This window comes from Mya arenaria, chromosome 1, assembly GCF_026914265.1.
Source record: "Mya arenaria isolate MELC-2E11 chromosome 1, ASM2691426v1".
In the NCBI taxonomy this organism is placed as follows: domain Eukaryota; kingdom Metazoa; phylum Mollusca; class Bivalvia; order Myida; family Myidae; genus Mya; species Mya arenaria.
This window is the reverse complement of record NC_069122.1, coordinates 26,679,439-26,692,400: the sequence shown is the minus strand read 5'-3', so window position 1 is coordinate 26,692,400 and position 12,962 is coordinate 26,679,439. Positions and strand designations below refer to the sequence as shown.

Sequence of the window (12,962 nt, the reverse complement as noted above, 5' to 3'; positions counted from 1 at the left end):
GTACTACCAGGTTGCTCACTAGGTTTCCCTAGCACAGCATGTGTCTTGTTCCCCTTGTAGAAGATTGAAGCTCTTCCCCGAAAGTTGATTTACTTGAAGGTCTTCCCCTGGTTCAGCTTTTCCCAGTGGGGGTTTTCATTCACCTAATTGATGAGGTGTCGATCCACATAGTACTTCATGTGGCTGTATTATTGGTATCCTTGCCCTTCAGAAATGTCGCTCCGAAGCCTTTCTGGTCAAGTCACAAGTACCAGGAGTCGTTTTCGGCTACTCAGCAGGCAGTTTCCAAGTTGAGAGGCAGCTTTTACATTTCCTTTCAGTAGTAAATAACAATAAGTATTTGTGAAGACTAGACATGGATTTAAACCTGGGTCCTCTCACTTTCCATCCTTAAATGGAGAATGTTTCTTAATCACATTTTAATAGCAGGTTTTAAAATGTCCATGTTTGTCATTAATAAGCTCTCCACAGCAAAGGTTACTTGTCTATCATTGTAATGTACAACAAACATTACCTTTACTCTAAGGTATGATACACCAGCGCACTCATGGTTACCTACCTAACTTATATACTAATCAAACCTAAAGAGTTTTCATAGGGGGACTATGAATTAATTGCTCGATTTTCATCCCTGCTTGTCTTTTTTTATGCCACCCCTTAAATTTAATTGACTCAAATAAAAATGTTCAACTAGGGTCTTTATTTGCATATCAGTCCAGTACTATTCATACCTACAGTGTCGATGTATAACATTAACATGTTTAAAAGGAAAATTGTTATGATCATGTTCATGGTTTGTCTAGAAACACATTTATGTTTTTTATTGTTAATAAAATGATTTTATGTCCGGCTATTTTCTTTCCTGCAGATGAATCATCCTAATAACACACAATGTAAATTCTTCGCACTATGACAAGAGAAGTGTATTGAAGAAATTTTGACCTAGATTTCGAACGGAAATGAGCCTTCGTTTTTATCGTTTTAAAATGAACTTGTTTAATATATTCGATACAAAATAAACGATCATTTGAGATCCTCTATGTATATGGTCCCTTAAGCAATAAGAGAGAGCATGAACACCCATTTAAAAACACTTTTGGAAGAAAATCTAGCATATAATTTACATTGGCCTACAGAAACAAAACTGCCTTTACAATGAATTTTTGGCAGAAATTTGGCCCCATTCCCTACCTTATTTAAGTTTGTTTATTTGTCCTACATGTATTTTGTCCTGTAAATTCCCATTTAGGTAGCTCTTTTCAGGAAGAAAAGAATATGAGGAAATTTATTACCAAAAATACCGGTAGTCAAGATATATGCCTTTTTCACCAGCAATATGGTGTCACTAGAATCCAGTTATTTCTAATTCAAATGTGAGTGTCTATATAACACAACAATCAGCTTGCTTACACTTTATTTTTTTTATTTCAAAATATTAATTATTTGAGTTTATTCTGTCCTTTCTGGAAGGGCCTAGGCCATCATCTCCAAGAGCAGCAAGACAGCCGTGGTAGATCAGAAAACACAAGGATAAAAGAAAATCATGACGCCAGTAAAAATGGACCATAACTTCCAAGATGCAATATATCATTTTTTTTCATTGCCATTAAACAGGACAATATTTTGAAAACAAGAGGACCAGGAGGGAATGCTTATGCTCGTCTGTTGTGGGCTTTTCAGTTGAAAAGATGCATAATTCCATAAATGTTAAAGTCAGAGTTATGGGCCCTGCTAAACATGTGCATAGTTAATAACAGGTTTTATTTGAATAGTATGACTATGGTTTAAGATCTGGCAAGCCAATGAACCACACCAAGTCTATCACAATACGTTGACTTTTTTCCTTCAAAAAACCGATAAGATAAAAGTCAGATGTTAAACAAATAATTAAAAATAAGACTGTAATGAAGGTTTGATTGTTTAATGAAGGTGCTTTATAAGCAAACCTTCAATGAACACAGTGGTGGGTGAGCTTGATCATGTGTTTCAAGGTGAGATTTTTTTGAAGTGTCTTCAGTATTGTACATTTATAATCCAAATTATATCCATAACAGATATTATAAGTCTATCTAAAAATCGACAAAAAATAAATCCATAAAATATACATGTATCTATAAATGCTTGTTATAAAACACTTTATGAGACAAAACCTGTTGTTTTTTCAGTCAGCCTTCCTTATTTACGTCAATATGATATCATGTCAATATATATAAGAAGTCATACTAATATGTTGTACAAATACTTAAATAGGTTGATTATAATGGACATGTGAAATGCCCCCACTTTTTGATTTAAAGATGCACTCTTACTCTCAAATAAGATGTACCCCAATTAATACAATTGTTTTACTTATCACAACTTTTGCTACAACTCAACACAGGTAGTCCTGACAAACACCATTATGAGAGTTCCTTTCTCCTGTCCTCTTTATCTCTGTTTACATGTATAGCATTGAGTTACTTTATAACTATGTTTTTTAAGGTATTGACTTCAAAACTCCATACTACATGACAGTCAATAGCTCAAAATTAAAACATGGTGATATGGAGAGCAGTACATGTACTACATGTACTAGCAGAAATATACCATCAACATATCTAAGAGAATCGGCTGTATATAGATGGACATATTTATCACCAACATTGAGGTAAACATCCTATGCTTAAACCAGAGCAAAGAAAATTAAGTGAGTCTGAAAATTTCAGCCAACTATCGCACACCTTCCTGTGTTGTTTTCTCTTCTGTTTTACCCAGTTCCACCAACTTCCTATTATACAAATCTTTAAGATATTGATCAGGCTGTAATTTTTTTTCCTCCAACTCTCCCCACACTTTGTCCAGGCGATGCAGAGTGTTGGCACTTCCCAATTTCCTACCAATAAAGTACAACTCAAACTCTGTTCTATCCATAAGCTTACATCCTTCTATTTCACACAAGTCTCCTACGATTTGTCGATCCAATTTTGGAATTATTTTCATTCCCACTACTCCCTCTAAGGTTTCCATAGGAACCTGATATTCGGTGAGCTTGTGGTCAAAATTGATTGGTTCATTAGGAACGATGAAAGTTGCCATAGCAACAGGTTCACCTAGCTTGTCCTCAACAACAATGACCTTGAATAGGTGGGTGGGGACAGCAACGCCATTCTGACCAATCACCTAAAATGGAGAAACACTGTTCAAACATATGAATGTAAACTACTTGTGAACTTAAGGTATTAGCCATGTAATGCAACTCAGGTAACATCAACATATATCGCCACTCGCCGATCACGACCAACGTAGGACATATTTTCGGCCTGTACCGGATGTTGCTATTTTTAGATACATAATGTATTTTCCCGCTATTAATAGGTCAATGATGGAATTTCTACATCGTAGTATTTGGAAACTCAGTGATTTTCTCTCACAAATATTTGTTAAACTGTCAACATGGAACTGAAATATTCAGATATTCGTGTAATAGGGTTATTAATGAAAGTAGACCTTGAGCAGTTTTGTATGTTTGTGTGATTTTAAAAAAGTGTGTGTTTTAGTTTATTTTTGGAATTCTTAAATCATTTTATTAGCTTAATGTTTATTAGACAGCATGTTCATATTTTTACATTTACTTATGTAGATGTTATATATTTTTTACATGTACTTATGTACATGATTTATGTTTATGGGTATGTACATCATTTTATCTCAATTATTTTAACTGAGAAAAATATTGAACGGGGGGGGGGGGGGGGGGGGGGGGGGGGGCAATTCCGCCCACTTTAGTGTTCTTGTTCCTTCACATATTTTAGTTCAACTAGTCTTTATCATTTTCTACAAGACTAAGGTTGATTTATAAGCATTTTATTAGGTATAAACATGTATGGTTACAATTTTGACATTATAAATATATTCTTCCAAACTGGACAGTAAACTACCATAAATTCTCTTTTAAAATGTTCAATAGACATCATGAAAAATTCTTAAAATGTTTTCACCTGATGGCCTTATATTTAACTCTTTTTTTGAATTTAATAAAACTGCTATATATTTTCAAACATCAACTGCTCTGTTCCGAAAGTCACAAGATCAATCCAAATGATTTTTTTTCCATTTCTTTCAATATTGTTTTCCTTTGAACTTTAGTTTTCAGTTAACTGCAGTTTATTTGACCAGAAACTATTATACTTATTTCTTAATCTCTGATAATGCAAAATTTTCAAATATAGACAAAATAGTTACATGTTGCTTTTTGTAGCCCTTAAAGTTCAGGGGTGGGCGTAATAAAACACAAATAACTTTTTTAATTCACGGTTAAAAAATTTGGATAAAAGTCCCATGGTGTACCATGATTATAACTATGTTGGTGGTTAAAGCTTTTATAAAAGTGTGTATAACGTGGCTAATACCTTAAGTTACTTTGAATGTTATTAATTTAATATTTACAGCCTGCAGTTAAGATGGTATTTCTCCTCATACCATGAATAGAATATTACATCATTATCATGAGGAGATAATAGAGTTATAATCTATCAGTTTGCTTTTGCAATATTTACATATTTATCAGCTACTGTTCTTCGACTTTCTTATTTTTCAAAACATCCTATGTTCTTTTAAAACATTCTATGAAAACAGTAGGGTATTTTTAGTCAAACTCCTGAAATTAAAACCATTAAGTTGGCAGTGTAATAAACAGTACCTGATACTTGACATATCTCTTCCCATCCTCTTCACCCTTGGGCATAAACAGAGGTCCACTGAGAACATGCACTGATGGATACTTTTTCGTCTGCAAAAACAACCAGAGCAATCACAGCTATTACCCCCATACACTCTCTGGACACAGGAATACATGTGCATGTACATTATTAATAATATCTGTCATGTGTTTCTGGTCTGGATAGAAAAATCCAATTCGAGGCAACTGCATTGCCTGGTAACGAAGCTTGCCGAGTTACCGGCTAAACAGCGTGCCAGAGGGTCATGTTTTTGTACATTTCACCATGCTGTAATTTTTAATCACTGCATACATCAAGAAGTTCCTTCAATATATTATCTTTTAAGGGTTATTTTGTTTTGTTTTGAAGTTATAAAATGAAATCACCCAAAATGCCATTATGGTATGCTAGAAAAAACTTTCCATCATTCTGCCATTTTTTTTCCTCAGTCAATCAACAGATATTTTACCCAGAGATATCAGACTGATTGGTCAGAACTTTGTTAAAGTTAACAATGTATACTTTGAAATCTTTACTGCTCTTGAAGTTCACTGGATAAACTTGTGGTCTGCTGTATTTCTAACAAGATTTGAGACAACTGTTTCAGCTGTATGTGTTCATATTTCAAAAAAGTGAGCAAATCATCAAATATTTCATGTTCAAAAGGTAACAACGATGTTGTTGATCATGTTGTTAACTTTAGTAAAGTTCTGAACAATCGGCGCATTATTGCCAACATCATCATGTGTTTAATGCTGAAGCGGTCAACACCAAGGCAATCATATTTGTATCTCCACTTTCTTCTTTCCACTTTCTTCTTCAAAAAGTAATTACAACATTTACTCACAAGGTCCCTACAGTACATCTCGAGACGGTTCCAAAATCCAGCATTGTTGTCTAAATTCTGCGGTACCACGTTGCTTAAGTAAAACGACTCATTCATAGACTCCTAAAACAGGAAAAAAATCACTGTTATTTTTATAGCAGTGTAAAACAAAATTTGCTTGATAATATTAATATTGTTCCAAGTGACTGTCTTTAACACGAAATTTCTGTACATGTTTATGTGTATCAATGCCTTCATATTTTACTATATATCAAAACATGAAAGTGTCATTAAAGAAAGGAGCAGAAAGAAACTTTTTGCTTTCATCTCACAAGCAAGTACCTGATTGTATTTATTATCTCCTGCTGGGGCCATGTGACCTCTAGACCACCCGCTCTTCCAGTAGTCGGAGTTCTCTGCAGAAAACATCTCAGGCACACCTGGGTCAGGCTTGAACTTGGAATGCTTTCTGTTGGCTGTGCCTGGACATGAGGAACTCTGAGTTAAAGCTGCACTCTCACAGATTGACCATTTTGACAACTTTTTTTTATTTTTTGTCTTGGAATGAGCCAATTGTTGCATACATGTCTAGAAACCATTTATATTTGACTGTGAACAAAATATTAGATCATAGTTTATCGTATTTCAGTTTGAATGATTTTTTGGGTAGTTTTGAGAACAATTGAGATCTGTTCTATTTTGAGTTATCTCATGACTAAAATGAAGGCATTGATCCCAAAATGAGCTGATTCTGAGACAAAAAAAATAAAATAAAAGTCAACTGTCAATTTGTGAGAATGCAGCTTTTAAACATAAAATATGTAGATGGCTGTTGAAACAAGAGACTTATCATCAAAATTATTGTAATTATTCCTCAGGGAATATATCAGTTTAAAATAATCTACTTAACTCATGTTTATATGTTTTAGGCTATATTTTTCTTGTTTGATCTAAAGATAAATGATAAATGAGTAAACTGAAGAATTTTATTCTAACTTAAGGTAAAAAAATCTATATCAACTGATCTATAGACAGTGATTTCTATTAAATGAAATGAGAAAATTTATGTGCATCGCTGTAGAGTGCCCAGGTGAGAAGCAGCCGCCATTTTAACTACTAGGTCAGGAAAGGTTCATGCTAGTGTCCCGAGGGTTACAGGATCTAGCGCCACACCAGACGTAATTTATTGTTTAACATGAATGCCCAAATATGATAGAATACTAACAACTTTTCCTGCCCCACAACCCCATCCTTTTAACTCATCAACATTTTTGGTTTATCACTGAAAATAAAATCATAATCCAAACCTTTCAAAAGATTTGCCGTAATTTGCTCGGCAACCCATGCTGGTGTTCTTTTCTGTTGGTCGTACACAAGGGCAAAATTACTGTAGTACCGAACCCCATTGCCCATCTCGGGACTCCCATACTTCAATATGCTCTGTCCTCTGGTCACTTTGTCGCCATCTTCAAAAGCTGAAATTGTGAAGGTAAGCTTTAACACTTGCACACTGACATAAACAAGTATTTGAACTGAAATAGTTATAGGGTATTTTTTCCATCTCTTAAAGTATAACTCAAAGCTGGATGTTTATGATTAAAAGTATATACATGGGTAAAATTGTGTTAAACAAGAGGCCCAAAAGGGCCTATGCTCTACTGGCATGGCTTTTGTGGTCATACCAATCCAGAGCATGTATGTATGGGTAAAAGGCAACAGACATATACTTTATGTTTTGTGTTTGGGTTACCTGAAAACGTAGCACGTTCAACATCTGAGCCCAGAAAGTATTGTAAGCAGATTAGTTGCATGAACTATTTTGATATGTGCCAAGTAAAAGTCATCTGACAAAAAAAAATGCTTTCAAAACTGTACTCATAGTAAAAATTTCTGTAGTTTTAAAAGTTAAAAAAAGTTGGTCAAAGTCAAGGGCATCCTAGGACAACATTGATCAATTTGAACAAACATTCACAATCAGTTGTGCTGAGATGGATGCACGAACACACAAAAAGATTTTCAAACCTTTCCAGATTTATGTTTACCAAACCTGTGAACCCTGGGTGTGGCCAGTAATGACACCAGGTGCATAACTTAAACATTCACAACCAATTTTGTTAAGATGAATGTGCAAACTACAGAACTTAAAGCTAAAAAATGGCCTTTGGGCTTTCAACAAGAACAAGGCAGAGTAATTCACAAAATCAACTGCAGAAGCAAAAAGCAAATTGTCTCTCAAAATCCTAGACTTGCAAATTGTCTCCCTTAACTCTAGACTTGAATTTACATGTACATGTAAACTTGGCTAAAAATAGAATTCGCTCATGCAGACCTGGCTAAAAATAGAAAGCATTTCTTTAAAACTTTCATGGCCCATAATCTAGGCATTTATGGACGGATCTGGCTGGTTTTCAAAGGGAACCAAGCTCTAATGGATATCTATATACTGTACACAGACGCACGAACGCACGACCGCATGGACGCACGGATGCACATACTACGTACACATTACCATCGCATAAGCTCTTCTGGCCTTTGGCCAGTAGAGCTAAAAATGATATAAAAATGTTTTGTTCATTTAATACTTAAATGAACCATACTATGTTCAACTTAAGACATGGTTAAGTCACTATCAAAGCCAATTGAGCAATTTGTAAAATCATACTTGTTAAACTGTTACTGGACATTGAAAAAGCTCATTTCTTGCAAGAAACAATTCAGTTTCAAATTGTTAAAAGATTCAAAGTGATTCAACTCATTTATTTATGGTCCAAATCAATTGAAATTTGACATGGAAGGTCTTTGATACTTTTTTGGCAAATAATATCTCATTTTTCTTGTGAACTAAAATATACATGATTTATGTTGGAAACAAAAGTCATAAAAGACCTGAAATTAAAAATGATTATGCATGTAGCAGTATACAGCTAAACCACTCTCATTATGAACATTTCAAGTGTTTGCTTCAGGAGCAAGGTCACTCACTAGGTTCAATCCCTGGTGCATGAAACATATAGCTCTTGCCCTAGGGACTAAAAATGGCATTAAAACAAGAGCATTAACTAACTCAATTACATTTGCCCATTTTTAGGACAGCAAATTTGGTTATTATAGGTGTATAAGACAAATTTGGATAGCAGACACTATAAATACAGTTTTTGCCAATTCAAACATCAAAACTCTGGAGAGTCTGAGAAGACATGGCTGGTTATCTAACCTTACACAATTATTATGCCCATACACATTATTTCGTGATGATAAACTTTCAGATCTGCTCGTGATTGCAGAGACCAAACTGGATGCATTTCAACAACAACCTTTTCACTGCAACTGGAAGCAAGCTAGAAACATGAGATTGCAACTGCCATGGTCGAGGACTGATGGTCTTTACACTTAAATAGGGTATTCTGTGCTTGTATCACAAAACGGTGATGTCAAATACATACTTTGAAAAATACAAGAGCCATCGTAAGACAGCGCGCTCGACTATGCCACTTTGACTTACAAATTAATACTAATGTAACAGTCTGCTGTAGGCGGTTGTGCGTTCATAGTATAACACTCTGTTATAGACGGAAGTACGTTCATAGTATGTTGATGTACTCATTTTAATGTATCAATTCTGAAAGCAAATATATTACTTTTTACTCTGATATCAAATTATTACCAAAACGTTGAAAAAAAATAATGAAATACAAGATTTTTCTTGTCTTTCGGGTGATGTTTTTATAAAAAAAAATCTGAAATAGGGGGTAGGGTAATTCAAGCTTAAAAAAAACAAGAGGGCCATGATGGTCCTAAATTGCTCACATGAGAAAACGAGTATAACCATTTTAATCAATATAGCTTGATATTTGTTGTCAAAGAATATTGAAAAACATACTGGTCAAACATGTTGCCTGAATAATCACTGACAGGACTTGTCACAATTGCCTGCACACTGACAGGACTTCTCACAGTTTCCTGCACACTGACAGGACTTGGTGATTGCCTGTACACTGACAGGACTTTGTTTAGTTGCCTGCATACTGACAGGACTTGATAATTGACTGCACACTCACAGCACTTGATACAGATACCTGCACACTGACAGGACTTTTTTCAGTTGCCGGCACAATGACAGGACTTTGCTCAATTGCCTGCATACTGAAAAAACTATGTTAAATTGCTTGCACATGGCAACCAGAGTTCTGCATGGAATTCATTTCTTTAAACAATTTTGAAAAAGCACCAATCAAGGATCACTCCTATGAAGTTTCATTAAAATTGTCCAAGCGGTTTGGGAGAAGATGATAATTACCGTATAACCAATTGTTGATGTTTTTCCTTTAGGTTGCCATGGCAACCAGAGTTTTGCATTGAATTCATTTCTTTAAACCATTTTGAAAATGCCAGGGTTCGAATTTAGACTCGCATACTCGCAAAATGCGAGCGGCATTTGCAAATTGCGAGTGACTTTTATTCATGCTCGCAAAATTTTGCGAGTGTTTTTTTTCTAGACCACAAAATGTTAAAAGGAAAGTAGAATAAACATGAACTTAACTTTGCTACGAAGTCGATTGTAAACAACCTATAAGTGGCATGTTTACACTACCAGTTAAGAGACGACAATATGGAGTCACGCTCTAGTAAGTTTTCAAAAATAGAACAAATACGGAAAAGGCCGAGTTTTATCTCGAATCTTTCCGGGGATGCTCCGAGGCGTGCATAATACAAAGTGAAAACAAATGAGTTGACATGACGTTATCACCCAGCTCAATCATTGGCTAAATTTAGCGCTTTCGCGCACTATACTTAAACCCCATCAACCTTTGAATATATCAGCTCAACTGTCAAAGTGAATAGACGATATATTTTATAGTCCAAAGCATCCACGCTACATTTTCTGTTGCTTTTATTTATTCTAAATTTATACTGTTATTGTTTTTTAATACTTATAGACTTAATCAGTTAATGAAATCTGTAGCGTTCTCACCGAATGGGAATTACCCGATGGCGAGGGTAAATATACCCCCCTCAAAGTGATTTAAACATATTTTATTGCCTTTTTTCTTTCAACAAAATCGGTATTAACAACAATAATATAGAGTACACAAAAAGCAAATGGGTTGGACACAAGTTCTAACAACATTAGTAACGTCTTCCCCAGTTCCCTCAAAGTGAACAATGTCAAATTATTGGACAGCTTTGTTATCAAAAAGCGGCCAGCATCCGATGAGTCATCTGTACCCCCCCTCCCCCCAAAAGAAAAAAGCCAACTACAATTTATAGTAGTCGAGTCACTCAAGATGGATTCTTTTAATATTTATAATATGTCTTAGTTGTAAATACTAGTATTTACTTTAATTAGACAATATTATAAGGGAATAAAGAAAATAATAAAATTGCAAGTTGATTTTTTAGTTTGCGAGATGTCTCAAAAAGCACTCGCAAAATTTTGCGAGTGCTCCTCAAAGTTAAATTCGAACCCTGAATGCACCTACCAAGGATCATTCCTATGAAGTTTCATTAAAATTGTCCTAGCGGTTTAGGAGATGATTATTATAACTAATTATTGATGTTTTTCCTTTAGGTTGCCATGGCAACCAGAGTTCTGCATTGAATTCATTTCTTTGAACAATTTTGAAAAAGCACCAACCAAGGATCATTCCTATGAAGTTTCATTAAAATTGTCCTAGCGGTTTAGGAGAAGACGATGATTATAACCAATTGTAGCTAAAGAACTTCAGCGAACACGTTATATATTACCTTTTTGGATGTGTTGTAAACATCAAAAAAATAAATATCAACATTAAAGTTATGGAAGCCAGAACTAAACCAATTGTTGATGCCGAAGGGCGGATGACAGACAACAGACGCTGGACGACAGACAAGGACGATGTAAAAAAAAAAGTTTTTTCGTTATTAGGATTGTTTCATTTTGGCCCAACAATACAACAATTTATTTCGCAATTCAGGCGAGAAATATTTTTCGTATTTTACTATTTTTTAGTTAAATACCGATTTTCAACTGTTCTTCTGCATCTTTTTCCTTCTTCTTCTGTGAACGCCAGTTGTCAAACACAAAACCATAAAAAGAAAGAGTTGCAGTAAATATGCCTCCATAGCCAAACCCTCTTAGGAAAATAGGATTTCGAAAGTAACTTGCAAAACGCGCTTTTGCTGACATTTTTGACAGCTGTGCACATGTTTATGTTCATACGGATACCTTCGGTTTTTGTGGTTTCCGGCTTTTGCGCGCTGAATATCGACACGCGTGACAAAAGCTGGGAAAATGGTCGGCGTTATATTCTATACACGCTCACGGTCTGACCACTGGAATCTATACACCCCCATTGAAGTGTCGTAAAATATATGAAAATTTCTTTATCCACATTTTTTGAGATTTCAGATAATAATTAAGACAAAAGATGACAATTTTAAATAAAATAAATACTTTGCAAGGAAATAAACAATTATATCTCACTGTTCCTAAGTTCGATCGACATTGGAATCTATACAGCTACAGCGTAGGACAGACAATGGACTCTTTTCAACTCCAACGTAGCACTAACATTGCACTGTATACAGCTTCATATTAAGACAGATATTGGAATCTAAACAGTTTCAAATTTGAGAGATCTTGGATTCAATAAAGCCCAAAATTTGGACAAACATTGAACGTTATTCAGCCTCAACTGAAGACAAACATTGGAATCTATACGGCCTCAACTGAAAACAAACATTTGAATCTATACAGCCTCAGCTTAAGACAAACATTGGAATCTATACAGCCTCAACTGAAGGCAAACATTAGAATCTATACAGCCTCAACTTAAGACAAACATTGGAATCTATACAGCCTCAACTGAAGACAAACATTAGAATCTATACAGCCTCAGCTTAAGACAAACATTGGAATCTATACAGCCTCAACTGAAGACAAACATTTGAATCTATACAGTCTCAACTGAACAGCCTCAACTGAAGGCAAACATTAGAATCTATACAGCCTCAACTGAAGGCAAACATTAGAATCTATACAGCCTCAGCTTAAGACAAACATTAGAATCTATACAGCCTCAACTGAAGGCAAACATTAGAATCTATACAGCCTCAACTGAAGACACACATTAGAATCTATACAGCCTCAACTGAAGACAAACATTTGAATCTATACAGTCTCAACTGAACAGCCTCAACTGAAGGCAAACATTAGAATCTATACAGCCTCAGCTTAAGACAAACATTAGAATCTATACAGCCTCAACTGAAGAAAAACATTAGAATCTATACAGCCACAGCTTAAGACAAACATTGGAATCTATACAGCCTCGCCTTAAGATAAACATTGGAATCTATACAGCCTCAATTGAAGACAAACATTGGAATCTATACAGCCTCAACTGAAGGCAATCATTGGAATCTATACATTTTCAAGTTAGGACAAACATTGGTGTCTA

General features: G+C 35.0%; 1 protein-coding gene across 1 annotated transcript; it reads right to left on the bottom strand.

Moving 5' to 3' along the window:
* Nucleotides 1-1,404: 1,404 nt before the first annotated feature.
* Nucleotides 1,405-11,695, bottom strand: LOC128208961 (nuclease EXOG, mitochondrial-like). The gene is made up of 6 exons (XM_052912756.1): nucleotides 11,521-11,695; nucleotides 6,831-6,998; nucleotides 5,866-6,005; nucleotides 5,545-5,646; nucleotides 4,679-4,768; nucleotides 1,405-3,159 (listed from the first exon to the last, which is right to left on the bottom strand). Exons 1-6 carry the CDS (start codon nucleotides 11,687-11,689, stop codon nucleotides 2,710-2,712), a joined length of 1,119 nt encoding a protein of 372 aa, XP_052768716.1. The 5' UTR covers nucleotides 11,690-11,695; the 3' UTR covers nucleotides 1,405-2,709.
* Nucleotides 11,696-12,962: the final 1,267 nt, after the last annotated feature.